The 23,154-nt window shown below is 39.5% G+C and overlaps 1 protein-coding gene across 16 annotated transcripts in view; it reads right to left on the bottom strand.

Moving 5' to 3' along the window:
* Window positions 1-30: 30 nt before the first annotated feature.
* The window catches only part of mark2b (MAP/microtubule affinity-regulating kinase 2b), a 44,712-nt gene continuing 21,588 nt past the window's right edge, over window positions 31-23,154 (bottom strand). The window contains exons 9-21 of one of the 16 annotated variants that reach the window (XM_067524830.1): window positions 22,323-22,487; window positions 21,462-21,564; window positions 21,243-21,355; window positions 20,847-20,885; window positions 20,501-20,567; window positions 19,945-20,093; window positions 18,675-18,769; window positions 15,576-15,731; window positions 10,969-11,235; window positions 9,101-9,127; window positions 4,602-4,640; window positions 3,769-3,878; window positions 31-2,792 (exon numbers count right to left, since the gene is read on the bottom strand). In XM_067524830.1, coding sequence (XP_067380931.1) covers window positions 2,443-2,792; window positions 3,769-3,878; window positions 4,602-4,640; window positions 9,101-9,127; window positions 10,969-11,235; window positions 15,576-15,731; window positions 18,675-18,769; window positions 19,945-20,093; window positions 20,501-20,567; window positions 20,847-20,885; window positions 21,243-21,355; window positions 21,462-21,564; window positions 22,323-22,487 — 1,680 coding nt within the window. In that variant the 3' untranslated portion in view covers window positions 31-2,442. Of the gene's footprint in view, window positions 2,793-3,768; window positions 3,879-4,601; window positions 4,641-9,100; window positions 9,128-10,968; window positions 11,236-15,575; window positions 15,732-18,674; window positions 18,770-19,944; window positions 20,094-20,500; window positions 20,568-20,810; window positions 20,886-21,242; window positions 21,356-21,461; window positions 21,565-22,322; window positions 22,488-23,154 lie in introns of all 16 variants that reach the window. The other 15 variants (XM_067524834.1, XM_067524836.1, XM_067524835.1 and 12 more) reach the window with 15 other exon arrangements.

The following is a 23,154-nucleotide window of genomic DNA, read 5'->3' on the forward strand; positions in this document are numbered from 1 at the left end:
CATTTTGCTTTACATAATGCATTTCAGTCAAACTATTATCATTGTTTTTATTACTATCATTGTAATTTTTCATCATTTTGTCTTTGCACAAAAAAAAACGAAAAAAAACAAAAAAAACAATACATTTTCAGGAGTTGATCATTCCTCCCGACCCTAAATCCCACCACTACAGTTACAGTTTGCTCAAAACACATTTAAAATCAATGTAAATTACAGCAATGTAAAACAGAATAATGTAAAATAAAAATCAACCCTGAAAGAGATAATATAACAGCAACAGCCAGAATAATAATTAGAATTCAATACCCAGCACCTTAATACAATGATCAACTTTTAAAGAAAAATCTGACGTATTAAAAACAGAAAAATAAAATAAATGACAGTGTGTCATTGTGATAGAAAGAAAAGTGTTAAGTTAGTACAACCAGCTGATGGGACCCAGACTTGTTCCCCCTCTTCTCTAAACCTGCAAGTGTGTGTTTAGCTTCAACAAGCATCAAACGCAGAGAAAGAGAAAAGAAGTGACTTCTTCTGGTTTGTGGTTTTGTCATGATGCTCCTATACGAGATCATTTTGAGGAGGAAGTCTTTCCTGTTTTTTCTCTCTGCTTCAAGCCATTCTGGACTAATAAGGCCTTTAAAAATTAAAATATCAATATAAAATCAGATGAAAAATAAAAACAAGCAGTAGTTTCTCACCATTATCATTAAATACACAGATAACTCCTGCAGCTCAGGTGAGGGGTTGTTTGTTTAATCCAATACACTACGAGCTCTGTGTGTGTGTGTGTGTGTGTGTGTGTGTTGAAGGTGCACTACACCTAAAAAGGCAGCAATGATATGATCTTACATGACCCTCGACACCTCATCACAAAAAAAAAAATCCAAATCTGTACAAACCCAAAAGTTTTAACGGCACAAAAATATATTATCAAATCAAATGTAAAAGAAAAAAATTGTTCACCATTCGTCGTCTTTTTGTTTTGTCCAGTGATCTTTTACAATGATCACACACACACACACAGTTATATATTCCGACAACACCCTTTATGTGTTTGCTCTTTGGGAACAGGTGTAGCACAGAGGGTTATGACTGGGCGAAAAATGCATTGGTTCAGGGTTGACATTCTAGATATGAAGGCATGATGCCAACTGAACATTAAAAAAAGAAAAAGAAACAATTCATCATTTATGTGCTGATGTACGCAACAAAAACAACCCTAGAATTTATAAAAAAAACAAAACAAAAAAACCCTGCCATAAACAGTCCTTCCCTCCCCATGTTCCAATATGCCCCACAATTCCAGTGCACAACTCTTAAAAGGCAATAAAAGAAACTAAACCAATAAAATATAAAACGGACTTAAGGATGTGGTCCGTATGATCAATGACCACATCAAGTCTTAACTGGCCTCCTCAACTTGATGGTGAGAGAAATTTCAAAATGAGGATGAAAAAGGGAGTGAAAAGGTAAAAAGATGGTTGTGTTTGTGCTGAGTTCAGTTACAAATAAGAGGAAGAAGGACGAGAGGATGGTGAAAAGTGTTTGTGTATGTGTGAGGGAAGGAGGTGGAAGGATTGATCAGATGGGTTTTAAATGTTCATTTCAGGGCAGGTGGGTAAGTTTGGGCAGTCAGATGTATACTGGAGAAGGTCCTTTTAACTTACAACAGCAAGAGTTCGTCCATCACATTTCACATCTGTGTGTTTATGTGCACGTTTGTGGGGTGGTGGGCGTCAGTCAGGCGCCAATGTCCTGGCTCAGTTGGAGTCCACTCAGTTTTGGAGGACAATGAACAAATTCATCCAAACTTCTGTGTTTTCCAGCAAAATAAGGCTTCACGCATTGTGTCACTCATTCAGAGAGAAAGAACAGTAATTTTTATTTCATCCTCTGGTCTTTGTCCTCCGTTCAGCCCCCATGTTCACCGGGTTTCCCCCCTACCAAAACAAACAAAAAAAGAACTGGCAGCAGAACCGTGCAGAGGAACTGAATAAATAGCATGAAGAAGTGACAGGAGTGGTCAAAGTGGTTGAAGTCTGAATTCTAAAAAACAGAGAGAGCTGATAGGACATGCAGGAGAGTGGAACGACTAAGTAGAACATGACAAAAGAAACCCAGAGGGGAGAGAGAAGATGTCTGTCTGTAAGTACTTCACAACTCAGAGGAAATCAGCTCAGAGTTTTCAAAATCGCAGGGCCTCAAGAACGCAGAAACTAATCCTCTAGAAAAAGAGACATTTCCTAGTCTCACAGGACCGATAGCCCTACTTCAGACATTTGTCCAGATAACAATCATGTTACTTTTAAAGTGAATCCACCCAGTAGCTTACCTCCTGACCTCCACAGCACCCCCAGCCCACCTACAGTATTATCTTCATCCTCACCATTACCTATTCACCTCCACCCATTAATCTCATCTCTTCATGCTGCTCCGCCACACTCACAGTTTGAGCTCGTTGGCAATCTTTGAGGCAATGTTCTTGAAGGCGATAGATGTGCCTGAGATCCGCTTGAAGCGCACGCCATTGAGGGAGAGCCGGGGCAACTTGCACACCTCCATTTCCCACTGGACGAAGTCTTCGCGTGCCGGGTTCCCCGACATGCACAGCAGCATGTAGCGCTCACGCAACTCGTACTCGCAGCTGTTGGAGTCAAGCACCTTCCGGATCTCGCGCATCATCTCCATGGGCTCCATAGATGACGTGGTCTTCATGGACCAGGTAAAGCGCAGGGAGCGAGGCTTGGCAGAGTCCTTCTGGCTGGGAATGGCCGGAGGGGTGCCAGTGCCACCTGGACAAGAGGAGGAAAGAACCAAAGAAAAGTCATGGGGATTTAAAATAACAAAAAGAGAGGCAGGAACAAAATGACAGAATAAGACAGGAGAGGGAGTGTGTGTGTAACGTGACAAAAAAGAGGAGAAGAGATAAAATGGTGGAGACATGGTTAAAAAACAGAGGTGGGAAACAAGAAGAGGAACAACGTTGAAATGCTGCAAGAAAGAAAGAATGAAAAACAAGGTAATGCAGCATTCTCTTCTAGGAGAAAAACATTAATACTTTAAATAAGAATCGGTAACCACAAGCTGAAAAGCACCATGGTTGGATTAAAAGTCATTCGATTAGGATGTGAAACCTTTAGTTACCATCAATTTTCAGGACACAAGGGCCTCAACTAAAGAAGGTTGTCATTATGGTTGAACTGATTTAAAGTGAACCAAGAAATTCAGTATGTATCTTCCATAAAGCTTTGGGCCTAATGTGGGCCACAGTTTTTATTGGAAAACATGAAAAGCAGCAGAGGCTGAGGTATTAGCAACTGGCAAAACCCTAAATCCTATAGTTTCACTATGTAAGAACTTGACTGACTGTGGGACTGATACTGGTACATATTTCTAAGCTCCACAGATTCGGTTCCAACAGCGGGTTTCTGTTGTTAGTTTACTCAGCAAAAAATCTATTACTATTTCCTGGAGATCGACATGATGTCTCTAAGATTGCTTGTTTTGTTTGGCCAACAGCCCAACACCACAAACTACACATTAAAAGTCTTTAATCTCAAATTCTGATATAAATTGAAATAATTGAAATAAAAGACCTACGAGTATGAAAATCTGTCTAAATTAAGTGTATTCATCAATAGGACGTGCCCCAATTACACCTATTTAATGCAAAGAATTTTAGAAAAACATTTCTAACTATGAAAGTCGAGGATATCAGTGGTAATTGAACACTGCAAGTGACAGGAATAAAACAAAAATGAAACCTACCAGTGTTGCCAGATCCAGGTGAGGAGTTGTTCTCATCGTTGTTGGATGAAGACGACAGAACACCACCGGACGTCTTCTCTGACTTGTCTACTGTGCTACTCAGCATGGACCTGGGTGGAGGGATGGGAGGGTGGAGGGATGGGAGGGTGGAGGAAGAGGAGAGAGGTGAAGGAAGGCAAGGAGAGAGTGACAGGACAGATAAGAGTAGAGAGTAGAAAGAGAGAGAGGTAGGGAGAAGACGAAAGGAAATGGAAGAAAATGAGCAAAGAGAGCAAAGTGTAAAAATTGAAAGAAAAAATCATTTTAAAAAAGGAGAAACAAACAAGGAGGGGACAGAAAAGAGAGGATGGATTGAGAGGAAGAAGGAGATGATGAGGTTGTGGAAATAATACAAAAAGACAAAATTTTCTAAAGTACCCGTGTGTTTGTGTCTCAGATCACAATGATGTGAGTCATTTTTATATATGACTGTATGTGTATGTGTGTGTGAGTGTGAGAAATACAATGAGTTTCATGTCTACTGGCACACAAACACACATTTGGGTACTTTTTTGATTCGGTTTCCCTTCTTTCACACACACCCACACCTCTAACATGCAGATCAACCTCCACAGCATCACTAACTCACTGGGTTACTACCATTCACTGCTAATTTTCAGTTCCCCGATTGGTTAAGCCATTGTTACCAGCACCACCAATTACATCCCAGCTCGGCCCCAATCTCCCAGCCATTCAAATCAAGCTCATCTACAAATGGGCTCCACTCTACTGATTGGCAGGCAGTTTAGGTAGACTCTTTATTTTAAGGGTTTTTGGGGTGTTCAGTATCTCACCTGCTCCCCTCATCCCGACCCTCTCCCTCATACGGACTCCTCGAAAAAAATCAACACAAGTTTAGTCTTTATTCAGGGCCAGGGGCAACATTTAGACTCTTAAACGGTAAATCAGGTGCTGAACACAGTCACGCTGCTCGCCATGCCTGCCGGAATATTCCAACCAACCACTTTGAACACTGTTGCCAAATATCCCAATCTAAATGCTCATCCAGAGGCACTTAAGGACACACAGCCCAAATGCATTGCTAAGGTTTCACTGCCATTCTGCAACCACTTTATCACAGCTCCCGCTTTGGTCGAAAAGATTAGTTAAGAGCAAGACCTGCTGGGACCAGCTATTCAAAGACACGTGATGACTGTAAATTATACGTAAAGAGAAGTTAATTATATGTTTTCAGTGACAAGCAGATAAAGATTAGGAGACTTACTAAAAAGCTTGAACGGGATTAAACTTTTTATTAGTTGCTAGGAAACATCTTTAGTGCAACGTTAAAAGTAATCAACTATGTAAACAGGAAGATCCTGCTGCAACACATGCTGTAACATACATACAATAACATTCCTTAGCACACCCCCATAAAGCAGGCCTGCTAACTGATCATTTGTTTGGTTTTTTGTCCTTTCAGTTTATCCTGTGACTTCAGGGTCGCCACAGCGAATCATTGTCCGCATGTCGATTTTGCAGTTTTTGTTTATTTTAAAATGCCAGATGAACTTCCTGACGCAACCCCCCCCCCCAATATCTACCGGGCTTGGACCGGCACTGCACATCTGGGGATGGGAATGGGCCGTTAGGGGTTCAGTGTCTTGCCCATATAGCCGGGACCGGGGAACGACGACTGCCTTACCAATAATTGCTAATTTTGTATGCAGTATATATGCATAGAATATATACAGAATACAGAATCCCTGTGTGCTTCAGAGTTAGTAGTATTCATGCTGTTCAGAGTCAGAGGGGAAAATCTGATTACTGGCATTACATCATGTATTGTGAGATACTGTTGACCATCCTGTTATGAAATGTGATTTTAAATTATCAAAACAAGTCAACATTATCTTTGTCAATTCATACCTAATTATTCTGGAACGCTGTGACTAAGTTTATAAAACTTCAGCTACATAGGATCTGGCCTAAGATGAAGCTTTCAAAAAGCTGGTGCGACTGGCTCCAGAGTGGATGAGAAAAAGAACAGCCTGAATTGAAATTGAGCCGTTAAAAAAGCCTGTCCAAGTTTAATGAAAATTCTGGACTGGTGATGGGTCAAACAGTACTGAAGTGTCTGCGAGTGTATCAAGCAAAAGAGCGAAACCCCGTATTGATGTGTGTATCGCTTAAAGAAAGATAATATTAACAATACAGCTGTGTCATAAGGAACCGAAACACCAAATTGTGTGTATCGGGAAACGCTACATTAGACTGTATTCATGGTGGAAGGAGGAGAGGAGACTTTGTTTTGTGCTGTTTGTATTAGGTTTTTTTTTGTCGTTATCCCGATATTGATGGAACCATCGAGAAAAAGGAAACTTTCTCCAGTCTGGGATCATTTTGACTTGAATGCCAAATAAGGTGAAGGTTTTCGTTTCGCCTTTCCACTTTTGCTTAGTTTTCATCTGAGTAGTTTATGTTCAAATTGCTTTCTAAAAGGACTAAAATGAATTGACTTTTAAATGTATTTGCAGCTATAAAATGGGCTCTGCTCCACAGGGCGTTCTTACATAAACAGGAGCACTTAATCAATGCTCCTCTGTGAACTTGCTTTAAAATTATATTTACTCGAACCTCATCTGTATCTTGTTTTTTTTTTTTTTATTTCTTTTAACAAAGCAGGAGAACTGCTCTCAGAGACAAAAATCACCTATATACACTATATGCTACAAAAACTTCTCTCTAATAAAAATGTGTAAACGCTGCCTTTTCCCCTCACGTAAGTACACAAGTACTCAGACTTTCACTTTTTTCATAAATGACATTAACAAAGATGTTGATTTTGCATCTTTTTTACCAATATTTTCTTGCAAAAAAGATTTTTATACATTCTGCATTTGACATTCTATTTTTCACAGTCATATTATTTTGCTTATTTTCAAACTAATTGGAATATATTAAACTTCTGAGCTGTGCCATACACCTCATGAGGTGTCATCTATTTGTCAATAGTCTGGACAAAAACTAGACTACTCAATTAAAGCAACAGGTTGGAGCAGAATGACTTGGAATGATAGATGTGAAGTTTATCAATGTTGACCAGGATGGTTTGGAACAGAATGGTCAGCATGGTGAGAGCGAGTCCTGTGAGTAAAGGAAGTTAGGAGCATTAATGATCCCACCACTGCAGTAAAACCTGTATTAGTAACAGTAAAACATTTGCACACACACAGACACACACACACACACACACTCTTACAACACTTTAAATGTAGCCTGTTTAACACACATACACACACACATACAAATAATCTCTGCCATACCAGTGGACACAAAAAGAACAAAAGGGAGAAAAGGAGACAAACACAAAGACAGACAAAACACTTGCAGACAATGAAAGGAAGGTGACAGACACAGAAACACACACACACACACACAAGTTTATGATCTTATATTCATTCTGTTGATGGAAAAAGTATGATTTCAGGGTTTGTCACTTTGGAGAAATAAAAACAAATAAAATACCTCCTGCAATAGAAAAAGTTAAAACATAAGACAGGGGAGATGACAAGGGGACAACAGATACACACAGATGTCTTAAATAATAGAAATAAAAAGTAGACTGATGAGTTTGCGCCATTTTGCATGCCCTGGTGTGATCTAAATATCAAGAGATGCAAAAAGGCTCTCAGGAGGTGCAAAGTAATGTCAAGGGAAAACACAGCACTGATAAGGTGATTATTTGATCCCATACATGTGTAATATACAGTCTACTACATTAGGTGCACTGTAAATGTATACAACTATAAGGTTTATTTTTTCCTTTATATACATATATACTTTTTCTAAATTAGTTGATTCACAATATTTTTATGAGAATCCTTATATTGCTTGAAAGCATTGCTACATATATAAAAACAGTGAATAACCCACAATAATACAAAATGTGTATGATAACCTTTAACCAGCAGGAGGCGCAATGCTCCAGATTAAAGGAAATTGCTCTACCTGCTGGTAAAAAGCAGCCAGACACAAATGTGCTTGTGAAACGTGGGTTCCACATGAACATTTGCCACAAAAATATTTAAAAATTGACGATTTTCCGCAACAAATTAATACGTGTAATGTAAAAGTCTGATATATTTATGTGAAATAGAACGTTCTAAAGGGTTCACAAATTTTCTGGCACCACTGTTATGTACAGGGATTGTCATCTGTGTGTGTTCAGAGCATAAAAAAGGTCTTTTCCAGGCAGAGTAGGTCAAAGCCATCCCGGTCTTTGGCTGCTGCTGTTAGAGTCAGTGCCACAGTGAGAAGAAGAGAGCAGTGAAAGTAAAGAGAAGTGCAGCCTCCAGAAAAAAGGGTAGCCCCGTCCCTCCTGTGTCCTCTCATCCTCTCTACCTCAGTCCACAGCCAGAGACTTATTAAATGCTACCGGCACCGTGGGATATACAGAAACCTGCACCAAAAACTAAAAACACTACTTTAATGTCTGTGGCTAGTAAAGTTTAATTACATTGACCAAACTGATGAAAGCAGAAAATTGTAATAGGTGATGGTTTGGGTTTGGTAGGTGGCCTTGATTAATGGTTAACAACATTACACAACTGAACTTAGACTTATGACCAAAATTGCATATCCCTATGTTAATTTGATCACACTTACATTTAAAACAATGTGGAAATTAATAGAATTTGATCAATGGCATGAGATGTTTTTTTCTTTAACCATTAGCGGAACAGTTTAAGATTTAGAGGAAAATCTCTTAACCAAAAAAGGGACAATATTAACTGCATCTGAAGCTAAGAATGCAACAGTGTTAGTAGCAGGGAGTCCTTTGATCTATCACACCATTAAGACTTGACCTAAATCTGAGACACTACAGGGGGTCTCTCTCAATCTCTCACTCTCTCTCACACACACAAGGCAAAAAAAATTGAAAAAAATAAAAGGTGAGGATGAAGGAGAGGTGGGTGAGAGGGACGATGGAGGGACAGAGGATTGAGGAGGTGTCGCATGATGATGAAGTGAGTGAGTTAAGTGAGTAGGAGGCTGGGTGAGTTAGTTAAAATAAATAAAAAGCTTTAAAAAAAAAAGAAGAAGAAAAAAAAAAAAAAAGGCCAAAACACAGCACTTCAAAATCAGAGGGCTCAATAAAAGGCGCCAACCACAGAAAAAAAGGACAAAAGAGGCTAAAGGCACAAAAGGAAGATTTTAACAAAAAGCTGCATAAAACACCAAAAGAGAGGTAATATATGTGTGCATCTGTGTGTAAAATAAATATGAAGAATAGAATATATGTGTGCATATATATCAAGGGGTTATATTCAACGTTGGGGATGTTGCCTACCTTCTTGGAAACCTGAACGAGAGATTTCTACAAAAACAAAAGAGGGATAAAGAAAGAGAAAAAAAACCATGTATAAAATGGGTATTTTCATAATTTTCCTGTAAAAGACAAAGCTGTCCTCTGAGTAGCAAACTTCAAAGAAATAAAGTCCAACATGAACCAGACTCATTTAGAGTTGAAGCAGCAAGCATAAACCAACATTCAAAATGAACAGCACAGAGAAAATCTGTGTTCCTGCTGTGGTCCTTCAATCGAGTGTAATTAAATGTGGGGTGTGAATGTGTGGACAGACATTTTTAAATGCACACCAGAACACCTTCAAGTCATTTCATGTGGACTGTGGGAAAATTCCATTACAAGATTTCCCCCCTCCCCTTCCCCCCTGCCCCAACTTGAACTGAAGTGTTCCTCCACATACAGAGCAGTGTTGGATGATCCTGGAAAGAAGCATTTGTGAGGTGAAGAGTTTGAATGTGATTAACATAAAAAAAAACACAACACAACACACACATTTCCTATACACACAAAGACACATTTACAATGAGAAAGCAAAGGTTTAGTAACATCTTCATGTTTAACACACATTGAGAAACTTTATCTCCTCCACACACACGCAACCACACCACTGTGTTTGAAGGGCAGAGAAACATCATTCTCTGACTAAGCAGGAAAGTGCAGTGGTGATGTTATTTGATATGTTAATAAAACACAGCTATGGTGAATGTGTGTGTTTGGTCCAACTGTACAAATGGAACACAATCTCTCCGTCTCCACCACTTCTACTTCCTACCAGCATGCCAAGTTGTGTGTGTGTGTGTGTGTGTGTCAAGGTGTCCCCACTAGAGGTATTTATAGTTAAAAAGCGATATCTCCGGTGTAACCATGGATACTGTCGCCACGGAGCTACAGTTTCTCTGAGAGGGAGGCCTGGAGAATCTCTGTGTCTGTACCTCCACCTCTTAAACACACATACGCCTGCACACACACACACACACACACACACACATACACACACACAATACCCATGCATGCAGGCAAGACACTTGATCATTCTCAATCGCAGTGTTTATGAGAACAAAATCACTGAAAATACCACCATACAGTAAACCTAAACCTCAATTGCTCTCTGATTCTTTCATTGCTCACTCTTGTCACTTTTACAACCTCACTTCCCGTCACTTCCTCTTCTCCACATCCTCCATTGTGACAGTGACCTCTGATAATAATATGGCAGCTGTTCCTGCTGCTTCTCTACTTGTCTCCTCCTTTCATTCCTGCTATGTACTGCACAGACTCATCAGCTTTTGCATATGATTTACGTCAAATCTGAAGTCTTCACTTAATGAATGAAATAAAAGCCTATGAATTCAATTTCTTTGACCTTGTTACTTTAAATAATTCACAATTTCCTTGTGAATTTCTGTACAAATCATTGGTTGGTAATAAACTATGTTTTAGTGGTAATGAAATTATTTAAAAGGTGAAAAATATTCTATTTGTTATTACTGGCCCTTGGTAGTGTGGGATTCGAATCCATGGCCTTCTGCATCCTAACCCAATGCTCTACCACTGAGCGACGGAGTCAACATCAATCCTTTAAAGAAATACTCTGAGAACCAGACATGAAATTGACAGTGTAGAATGTTCCTGAGGGGAAATGACCACATGATGTGTAATGTAAACCTACTCATTTTCTGGTTCAAACTGAAACCACGTTAATCAGAAAAAGCTTCAAACTGTACTTAAGTTACAAAGTAGGTGGATAATAACAGCTGCTATCATGACTACTTTGCATTTACAATACAATGCCCTCCAACAAGTAAAATCTTGACTATTTACCAATTATCCCATGCTTTTCCATTACTCACCTTCGTACAAACTTGGATGTGAACTTGCTGAATATCCCTGTGGCACCATGTGTCCTCCGGGCTTGGCTGTTGCCATGTGACAGAGATGGGGATGCAGGCCCTCCAGGGTAGGCGGAGCCCTGTTGGTCTCGGGCACCCCGCTGCTGCCCTGCATGGAAAGTGCTGCGGATCCCCACTCCTCTAGAGAAGTTTGTGCGGTCGGTCACTGCAGCGCTGCTGATGTTGTGGGCAGACGGGGAGGCACCAGGCGCCCGCTGAGTTGGGGCGCTATGGAGCAGATTGGGAAGACAGAGGATGGAAACAGAGGGAGGGATGGCAAAGAAACAGCAATAGCAAGGAGGGAGAAGCCGAAAGAGGTGTAATAAGGTTGGGGAGGGATAAGAAGTTGGAAGGTGTTGTACAAAAAGAGGGAGAGAAGAGGAGGTGAAAGTGAAGAAGAATTTCAGGTGATAAGAGATGAGACAGATGAGAAGCAAAAATACAGAATGGAAGAGTGGAGAGAATGGAATATAAAAGGTAAAGACAAGAGGTGGATGAAGAATGAGTTGTAGAAGAAGATGGGAGTGAAGAGGAGGGAAGAAACCGTTAGACAAACACATAGAAAAAATAATTTAAAATAAATAAAAATCACCTTGTTGTGAAGTTCTACTTACCTCATTGTGAGGTCACAAGTATTTAATAATGTTCATCTACCTGCCCTAATGATTCATACAATCCCTATAGTCCAGCATGTCAATAATTAGGACAGCATAAGTCTCTTTCTCTCTCTCTCTCTCTCTCACACACACACACACACACACACATCTCTCTGGCCTTTAGGCCAAATGGCCCAGCACTCTCTCTCACACAAACTATTTATTGCACTGAATGGTTGTATTTGCTTTGTATGCAGACATCTTCTACGCCCGTGTGTGGCAAAAGCACACCTGTAGCAGATGGCAAATACAACAAACAGAAAAGGCAAAAGCACCAACAAAAAGTGCACACGTTAAGAGACAAGGCAGGTGAATGAGTGGAATAACTGAAATAATACACACTTCAATTTCAAATGGCTGCTTTGGGACTGACCACATTAAAGTTGTAGGCTCAAGACCATTTACTGTACAGATGGTTAACACTGTCTTCACACGAAGATAACAAAAGTTGTTACAACTGATTTTAGAATTGGTTGTAATGCTGTAGTTCCCTGAATATTTCCCAATATAACTTTGTATCATTCGTACTCTAATCTAGCTCATTTCAGTCTAGTTACACAGACAAGAATAGTCACTTTCAAAAGCTGTGTTTAAATGTCATCCATTGTAATTTATATAAGTAACTACTATTTCTGCCACTACCTCCTCAGACCTCAGATAACTTAGCCTTAATTTATGGGAAACCAGGCAGGTGCACAATTAAACAGAAAGATGTCCTGTGCAGATCTCAAAGACACGCAGCGTTGAAAAACCAAAGCCAATTCACCAGTGATCAACAGACAAAGCATATCCTGTAGATATAGCTTTATTTTCCACTACAAATGACAGGTGCCTGCATGCACAAACACAGTTAATCTATGGATACAGATTCAAGGAAAGGAAAGGCTGGATCTGGTAGGTTAGTGTGGGGCCAGCATGAAACACTTTATAGTTATGGAGATGGCTGTTTATTTGGAAGAAATACTCCTAACAGAAAAATACATAATATCTGTTTTGGCATATAAAAGTATCTTGCCAAATGTATCCAAGAGTTTGGGCACAGACTGTAAGCATTTCAAGAAGGCATTCTATAAGTCAGATGTGTGTGTTTATGGTGCAGCTGGGTCATTTTAACAGGAACTTTTGATTAACCTATAATAGACCGCATCTCTACTTTATTCAAATGTGAAGCTGCCTGGGCTAAGCTTACTTGCTTCATTACATTACATGATTACTGGTGGAGAGGGTTGTTATGAATTTACAATATTTTCCAATACTGAGAATGGTATGGTAAAGCTTTTTGTAGAGGTTTATCTGGGGGCAGCTGGAATACATAGGACTACGGGACACAGACTATGTTCTGAGAAATGGCACCTATTTCTCACTCAGGCTACACAGTCTATGTGTTGTAGTGGTACCTTCTCTCCAGGGTTCCCAACCAGGTTCTGAACAGCCCAAGCTCACTGCTGAACGACGCATGCAACAGAACAAGACTTCAACATAGAGCAGACAAAACTACAAACAGCCAAAGGGCCACCTTGACATTTGCTCTTTTGCAATTTTAGCGGGACATTTGTGTTTTCTTTTTTCACTAGACAACTGCCAAAAAAGGGGAAGGGGTGGTTGTGCAAGTGGGGCACTTCAGCATCAGACAGTAAGCTAACTAAGCAAGACCAAACGACCTGTGTTGTGACACATAGCTGGAAGAAATAAAAACTGGAAATATCAAAGTAGCCCCTAAACCAGACACTGTCAAGCAGAGGAGCAACAAACAAACCAAACACAAAGAAATCAAATGCATAACCATGCAGATGGGCTTTCCCAAGCAGCATTAAAACTGAGGCAGGTTTATGTAATAGACTGAGACTATGAGAACAGCACAGAGCACAACACAGCAGCTATGGAAACATCCTTCACAGACACTACTCTCTTTACACGGGACTGAAAGTCTCTTGGTCAAACCAGGGAAAATCCTTTTGTCAACACACTATGTGAGAAAACCAAATGGAGGACAGTGTTAAATTTCTATGAAAATCACGCAAAAGATTAAACCACCATTACACAGTAACATGCATACACACAATTATATCTGCATTTTGTCTGGTTCTCCCCAGAGCACCTGCACTTTTTATGTTCCAATAAAATACAATGACAGCACAGGTAGACTATGGAGGTAAGTAGGGCTCAGAGAGGCAAGTTTAGGTATCAATACAGCTAATAAATAAGTTCAAACCTGTAAGGTTGTCGATTTCAGTTGCAAAGTATAAATGTGTTTTTCAAAATACAGGGTTAAACATCGGCCAAAACAAATCCAAGTCCAAAGCTAAAAGGTCTACATAGGTCAATTTAGATGCTAATTATTACTAATTCAATTACATTTTTAATAGTCAGTTGACTTCCCGTTAAAGGAAAACATTGGTCTTTTTTTAATGAATCGTATCGTCCACAATTACCATACAGATGTTAGTTGTCTACAGCATCGATTCAATTATCTGTTGGTGCCTTAGACCTTAATTGTTGCCCAAGTCCTTTTAAACACATCCACCTTACACAACCCTCCACTGGGTGACATGTTTTTTCAGGATCCTTGTAAATATTGTCTGCAGTTAACTGGCCACAATACAAAGCAGTGCCAAATCGGAGCATGCAGGTCACCAGTTTCAGAATTTAAAAACATGTGCCACCCTGATGTGTTTTTATTAGCTTTTATAAAACAACAAAGGCTAATGGTATCAACAAATGAGCGAATCCAGGTTGCCGGTCGACAACTAATCAAACAAGAAAAGAATCAACGCGTCTGTATGGGAATTATGGTTTTACATTTTAATTTCACGCTTATAATGACAGAATATAAACACTTCTTTCCTGTTCTGTTCCCAGGAACCATAAAGTTCCAAGGAAATGCTCATTCTACGTATTTAACTTATTTTATCCATTTGACTTAAAGGGAGCCCTCTCATTATCAAAGCAACCAATAACCAAACTCATAAATGCTGGCCCACAGACAGCTTATTAGGTATGGAAACTATTGTGTTTAGAAATCTCTTATGGTTCATAATTATTTCCTTCTTTTATTGTTTCTTGCCAGTTTAAAAAAACAACAACTTGTCTGTCAGAACAGGAATGGCAATGAAAAACCTGTTCATCTTGTTCTCAACCTCAACCTGCCTGTTCATCCATGGTCTTCTGGATAAATGTGAGGATTGAAAGAGACTGAATAAACGAATCACTTACAGAACAATCGCTCAAAGTGGCATTTGGATATCATGTAGTCTCTCTGCAGGTACATTAATAAACTTTTTGTTCAGCCACTTTCTATTTCAGAAAATCCTTAACCTCTTAAATATGCCGGTATATAAAAATTTTCTTTCACTTTGTCACAGCATTTTTCTCTGAAAGGAACAAAACAAAAACAAATCAAAAGCTATAACATTTTTGAAAGTAAATGAGTTACAGTTCAAGATAGGAAAACTGATCTTTGTTCATGTGACTGTGTCTGTGAGATAGCTGCTGGCAGGCAGAGCAATTTGTGTTAAATATGACACCAGCTCTTTAGGGAGGAACATTTAAAAAATGTGATTTAAAAATTATAAGGAAAAATAATAGCAAATAATTCACAGTTTTGCTCCAGTATTTGTCACTGTGTGAATAAAAAAAAAAAAAAAGTCAAGTATTTTCCACTCAGCAGTGAAGGGAGGTTTTAGAGCCAACAAATAATTTTATCTCTTCTTAATCTTTCACTTTCCCTCTTTGTCCATTGCAGTAAGGTTGTTCACCTGTGCTGAGTGAAGAAGTGTGTGGTGAAAGAGGCTGATGGTGCTGAGAGGTACCGTCTGCCTACAGAGTGAGTGAGTGAATGAGTGAGTGAGTGAGTGAGTGAGTGAGTGAGTGAGTGAGTGAGTGAGTGAGTGAGTGAGTGAGTGAGTGACTTGCCTGGGCCGTGGTGCATGCAGGTCAGAGGGGCATGGATGATTGGAGGAGGACAGTGACTTGTTGTGGCGGGGACGCGAGGAGGAGGAGGAGGAGGAGGAGGAGGAGAGGACGGCAGCGGCTGAGGCAGTAGATGCACGGGAGCCCGGAGTGTTTAGGCTGGGAGGGAGGAGGGGGAGGAAAAGGAGGAGTGCCCCGGCCAACACACACACACACACACACACACACACACACACACACACACACACACACAGATTTGTGTATGTGCAAACATCCATTAAGTGTGCCACATAGTACAAATGCACCCAAAAGTCACACAATCAAACATACATACACATTCACAAACAGACCGGGCAGGGATTTGTGTATTGGTGGGCAGGGAGGTGAGGTGAAGCATGGTTAGAAGCAGCACTCATCAAACACAGTAAGGTAGGGGGTGGGGGTGTGGAAGAGAGGAGCCGAGAGAACACACTTTTAGAGGGAAAAAGAGAGAAACAAGCAGAAATACACACAAAGAGAGACACTTGAAGGAGGAGGACATGAATAAAGAAAAAAAAGTTTTCTTTGTTGCTGTTATCCTCATTTAATCACACTCAGAGGATGACTGATTGATTTGCTCCTTTATCTTTTCATATATAAAAAACGAGCAGAGACGAAGACCAACAGCTGTGTGTTTTCATGTCGCCTTCTGTCTGGACCAATGATTGACATGCAAATGAACACATCGCAAAAGACAACAACCGCCATGTAGCGCTGCATGTTCTGCACTTGCACGAGAGGAAAATAACGTACAAGACCACAGACAAGGCTGATGGAAACTTACTAATGGCCAAACACTACCTTGGTTTGTGAAGGCCTAACAGATGCTTTTCTACTGTCTGAGACAGACTGAAAAACATAAAACAGAAGTAAGCAATGGTAGCAGCAGTAGACTCATCTTGGCTGCAGAGAGGTGGACTTTTATTCCAGTTGCATCTGAGGACTTTGTCAGGTTCCTTGTTGTTTGTTTTCGATTCTTATGAAACTCTTGAGTCAAGTTTCCTCACACTTCTTTAAATTCTTTTCCTGGTCTTCCACTTTTTGTAAAAGACTTAAAGCCATTAGCCCTCTTATGGGATGATATTCACCATTACTTCTATGCTGGCAGTTTTATAGGTGACTTCTACCTCTAGTCACTGACTTTTCCTCATTACTGTTTCTTGTTGTTTTCCACTGTACAGAATTTAGGAACAGAGTAAATTTTTTTTGGACCTTCTTAAGCAAAACAATGCCGGCTATTTCCTGATTACTCTCTTAATCAGCAAGGTTGCTACAGGCTAAAAAGACCTCCACATTACTGACAGCTCAAACTTGACTTTATTCACACACAGAGAAACAAATCTCAGAGCAATGAGTAGAGACAAGAGAGGGACGTCAATAGAGGCCAACAAAACAGCTGCTAATTAGACGGGGAAAAAAACATGTAGAAAAACGCGCAGTATCTGAGAGAGATCATCTTGGCTAGTGATGGTAAAATAACAGCATTCACTGGGAAACCGAATGTGTGGCAAGACCGAGTATGCGTGACATGTATGTTTCAGCTTGTGTGCGTGCCAGTAAGTTTGCACATGTACAATATATGTGTGTAAGCCTATTAAGAAGCATTTACATTATATAGTGCTACTAGGAGTTAACATTCCATCAGAAGTCTTGGTAATCTCAAAGAGCGAAGAGGAAAGGAAAGAGAAGAAACATTATTTTATGATGACAAAATAAAAGAAAGGAGGTGCCAAGGAAATGTCAGCAAAGTGGGATCGAGAGGGGAAAAAGCTCAGAAGCACATGAAACACAGAAAATTAGAAAAAGGACAGAAAAGGAAGAAGAGGGTAATTGGGGAGAGGGGTGTAACAAGTATAAAAGCCCAAACATCAAAGCATTAATGATGATCAAATAAAGTAACTTTAAAATGAAAGCAGATGACAACCACTGAGTTAGCAGAACCTAGAATGTTTAACAGAATCACAGTATTAAATAAGAGCATTGCTATTTCAGATGACCACCTCATGACCATGCAGTGCCAATTTGCATAACCTTAAAAAATATAAAATAAGCCTAGATAATATTCAGTTAATTTTGTTATATTTTGGATAAAAACACTACTGTGGAAATAAGGGGGTCATTTGAAAGTGGTACATGTTAAGCAGTTCATCATGGTCTGGCTTAATGTTTAATGAAAAGGCTTACAAAGCATAAGGCTAGTTAAGCATGAGTAATGTGCATGTAGATGTATGGACGCATGTGAAATGTATTTAACACCAGATTTTGAATTTTGCAGGCATTTACAACAATTTTAATGTTAATTCAAGTATTTTGTGCGTTAGAAGAAAGAAAGGGGAACAGGGATGATGAATTTAATTTTAGACAAATTAAAACAGAGAGGAAATAATATTACCCCTTCATGAAATATCCCAATCCAGTGAAAAGAATGGAGCTGCTACTTCAGGTAATCCTCTTTTTTTAATTACTAAAAGTTTTTGGCTTTTGTTGTTCTGCACCTGCTGAAAAAACCTTACCCTCTGCTTATTCAAGAGTTAATGCCGAATCAACAGCAATATAAGGGGAAGTTCCTTTTTATGATAATGGAAAGAAGTAAATTGAATTAAAAGAAAAGATTGGATGAGGGTTTAGAGTTTGAGAACAAATTAGGGTTTCTATGTGTAACTGCATGTGTGAACGCAGGCATGTCCACTGAACACTGCTCAGCTCCAACCTTTCAGGCCTCCATCAGACCATCTCGGGTAATCTGTAATCCACTGGAGGTCTGGCCTATATTCCCAAGAGAGCCTGATTTTCTTGTCTAGGACAGTTTACTTCACTCTAGTGGAAGGCCGTGGGCCTCTCTGAGCCAGCTGGCGCAGCTCTGGAGAGTACCAGCCAAGGTCTGGGATTCAATCACTAAGACAGCTGTGGGCCTGCTTCATTCAAAAACCACTGTGTGTTTGCATTGTGTATGTTCACAGCAACTAGTTGGAGTCGCGAATAATGACTCTGTGAGAATGTCTGTGTAACGGTGCAGTTTTCCTAGTATTTGAAGGTCTGCCTTTTTCCATTGTGTGTTTGTACCTGTCCTTGCCGTTCTGAATGCCCTGGCCCAGCGTGGCTCTCTCAGCCAGTGGAGAGTTCCGACTGCGGCCGGTACCAGTGGACAGGATACTATTCTAAAGGGAGAGAGGAAGACAAGGAGTAGACTGTTAGGAAAATAGAAATGATTTAAGTTGAGGACAGAAACAATATGGTGAGAGATCAGTGCAGTGGACAGAGGATGGACAAATGACAAAGGTAATCAATTTCTCCTGGAACAGTCTTGAGCAATCTTCCTGAGCCATAAGCACAGGTGACTTTGATGACCTACAATTAGTGACCTAAATCTTAATATAATGTCGGTATATACTATTATAACCTCATAACAGTATAAACCGGCAGTATATTAAGTCTGTTATAACAGACTATACATAGTATATATACAAATGAAATTAGATTAAACATCTAAAGTTTGACATATGTATTATCAAAACACAGTAAACTAACTTTGAAATGTTTGACTAAATTACAGTGGGTGCAACATGCTGGCAGAAGAATATTTTAATCTGCCATATTAATGTGTTGGCTGATAGGTACTTGCAGAGTAAGTCATAGTAACAGCGTTAAGGGTTTTTAAAGATCAGAGAAAGACAAAACTGGGTGACAGTGAGAAAAGTCTTTCTCCCAGAAGACATTCTGAAATGCCAACGTGTGAAAAACACGTGTAAATAAGATAAATTATGACTGCATTCTATTTAGCCGTTTCAGTTGGTAATTGGCCAAGACGTAAAGCTACCAAGATGTACTGACATTTAAACAGAAAGGAGCCAATTTTAAGAATATTAACAACTGTAGTTTTCCTACTATAAGAAGTCAAAATCTCTGCTGGGAAAAAGGCAACATGGATAAAAACATTGATACACAGGTGAAAAAGCTTTCATGGATGTATCGGTACAGCACTTAAAATGGAAAAATCTAATAAAATTTCTTGAGTGGCATCACTGAGCTACAGAGCAGCCGTAAAATAAAGATGGCCTTTAAGATTATCAAAAATGCAAACGTCCTAACATGACAGCTGGGTGAGAGGATAAACATGCGTGCTTTCTTATAGCATGTATGAGGATCTTGTTATTTATAATAACAATATAATACTTTATAATTTTAGTTAGCAACTTGCTTTGATCACTGGTAAAGAGCAACAATGACTTTCCAAGCAAAGGTTTTATCTGTAATAGTTCTATAATTGTCATTTTATATTTGATCAAAAGGTAAGTCTCAAATGTCATGTAAGCAGTGTGGTGGTTTGTCTTACAGTGGAGGGTGTGGCGCTCTTCTTGCGGTCAGGGACCAGTGGGCTGGCTGGAACCTTCGTAGTGGAGCTGCCTGATGAACCTTTTCTGCCAGATTCCTCAATGGTAGTCCGGTTGTCTGCTTGCCCCCCCCTCTTAGAGTAGGAAGAGCCTAGGGAAAAAAGTGAGGGAGTGCATCAGAAAAGCCATCAATTATTGATCAATAATGATTTTTCCCTTCCTTCATCACGATCCATCTGTATCTTCACTTTCGTATCATCTCTCAGTTCTAATACAAATCTTTCTTGTCATCTGTTGTGGTTTCCTGTTATTCAATATGCTCTGCAAGCACTCCTTAACCTCCACCCACCTCTCTTACTTTAGCCAACATGTATTAAAAAGGAACTTCACAATTCATAGCTTTTGAAGATCTTGTATCTTTAATTCATTTTTCTCTTCCACATGCAGGACTAGACAGCATCTCAGCATTGAACAAAAACACAATTTCTAACCCAATTTTTGACCCATGATTTTGCTCCTTCTAAATCTTTCTACCAGCCCTTATTTTCTGACACACACCAATCTCACCCTGGTCGGTGGTTCTGCGATTCTGAGGTTTCTGGTTGGACGAGACACTGCGCTGTACCTTGGAGAGATGAGATGAACACACAAGTCAGTGTGGCTTTGTGTGTGAGACAGAAAGAACTCACGGAGAGAGGGACTAGTAAGCTAGCAGAGCTTGAACACCAATATCATTTTCTTGTATGCATTGGTATAAAATCTAAAGCCTAAATTTGTGTTCCCGTCAGAACCAACTCAGTTTACCCATGTCCCTCACGTCCCTGGGAAACATCATGTTAACTGGCATGTACGACTGTTTTCATTGTACCTTGTGAGGCGTGGAGGGGGCGTTTATGTTGCTTACATCACATCCTGGCCGGGGCTTAATGCAACCTTCATCCAGCTGAGGAGAAAAGGATTAAAAACAGCTCTGAAAATGTATGTATTAAGGGCAGGTTATGAGAAACCTTGTTGTGGGTACAACAACCACAAAGGAGTAAAAGCTCGTATTGTTATGCTCAAAACATGTCACCATTCTCATATCATAAGTATTTGCAGCATTTCAAAAATCAGTGCAACTTCTTTGTTTTGATGAAGCTTTACATTTTCTTGTATATACAGTGAATTAAAAAGACTTAAGTTTGGAAGATTGCTATATAGCAATTGTCTAAGTGCAGCTCAGAGAACTCATAAATCAATAAAATACTACTGACATGTACTATTTAAAATAAAGTTTTTCTAGGCATTTGAAACAGTGTACCTCAGAGTTCCTATAGTCCAGAAGTAGGTATGTAGCCATCACATCATTATACTTCTGGTTTACCAGTGAGTCCTGGATTTCCTCCTGCGAGAATCCCATCTGCAGCATAATGTCTGCACAAACACACCAATACCAGTTTATAATTTTATTGGTGAGATTATGTAGGATGAGAACTCAGCCCAAGATAAATGAGTGATGTGATAAGTTTCTGTTTAGTACCTGTCCTCCTAGGGTCCTTGTAATCTGGCTGGGGTTCGATGTAAGGTTTGAGTTCATCCTCCTCGTAGCCCACATTCATCCACCGATCCCTCATTATCTGCTGCTGGGAGCAAGCCAGACCGAGAAATACAAGGAGACATGAGGTGTCACAGATGATAAAGAGGCAATAAGCAGTGAAGGAGGAAAGAAAGGGTAAGAGAGGAAAAAATGGAAATCTATAATGTGTACATTATCACCATTTAAAAAAATTAATTGTTGTTTATTTACAGTACTTTTTTTAACCATGTGTGTAGCCATGCGTACTGATCTTACACAAGCAAGTGAATCTTTCTGAACTATACAACTAAGGGTAAAGACAAGGGTACACTGATTAATGTATAATAATTTTATATTTACATAATCATAAACCTTCGAGATGAGCTACCTTGTATTTAAGGGGTTGTATACACAAATACATAAATGACGACAAACATGGACATGAGTCAAAATGTTTGCGTCTGGCAAAAGTTAGATGCCATTGCAAAAGGTCTCAATTACATGTTAAACTGTAGGTGTCTTTAAGCAAAGGAACAACAGTCAATAAACTGGACTGTTTATCCTCATCTACCATCCTAAAAAGTTACCATCTTTCTAAGTGCAAACAACATTTCAAATACTGTAAATGCCAAGTATTTACAATGCCTTTAAAGAGCACTTGACACCTAAGCAACAAACTGACATACAACTGGTGAATGGTCCATGGAATAGAGTATAATATTGTGAATACATACACACTTTAACAAAGATTTTTACAATTAAAAAGCTGAAAAAAAGAGGACAAAAAAGTGAACAAATGGAAGAAGAAAAACAAAAAACAAAAACCTTTTTAGCATAAGCAGAGTGACTAGCCAGTGAAGTGCACGGTACCTCAAGGCTCCCTCTTTTGGAGGGGTTGAGGATGAGGAACTTCTTGAGCAAGTTCTCACAGTCAGTGGACATGTAGAAGGGAATCCTGTATTTACCACGCAGCACACGCTCCCTCAGTTCCTGCAAAAAGAAGAGGGCGCGGAGTGTTAACAGTAGAGTCTGAATATCCACATCTAACACAGAATTATGATCTCTCACAACTTTAGGTTTTTGTCAAAGACAACAAAATGATGCCTTTGACAATTCACAATGTGATAATCTATTTAGATGTTTTGATGAATTAAAAGAAAAATAAATCTGCGCCTCATCTGTATAAAGCTACTCAAGTTTTCCAGTGTCAATCTGATACGGCTTGAATTGACCATGCTGCAGAATTACTTGCAGTCACACCCCGAAATGATTAATAGGTTTGCTAAACATTCACCTGCACAAGAGCTTGTAAGCTTTTCAAAAAGCTGTGATTCAAACACAATGACAGTGTGCTATGTGGGTGATGTGAGAGAAACATAATATCCGAATATCATCAGTCACAAGGCACACACAACCTCTTCACGATTGCTCACCCCACTGGGGGGTCTTATTAGTTATTATTTATTCACTGGATGACAAATGTAACAGATTTTAACACTGTTGTACAGTGTACAATCCCTGACAGCACATTATACAGTTGGGCATTGAATTTGCATAAAGTTCTATTAAACGGTAAAATTGAGTCAATTCTAAATGTTATGAATATTCTTCGGAAAAGCTAAAATATCCACATAAAAAACTACCTTAGCTGCACATC

The sequence above is a fragment of the Channa argus genome, chromosome 12 (genome assembly GCF_033026475.1).
Source record: "Channa argus isolate prfri chromosome 12, Channa argus male v1.0, whole genome shotgun sequence".
NCBI lineage: Eukaryota > Metazoa > Chordata > Actinopteri > Anabantiformes > Channidae > Channa > Channa argus.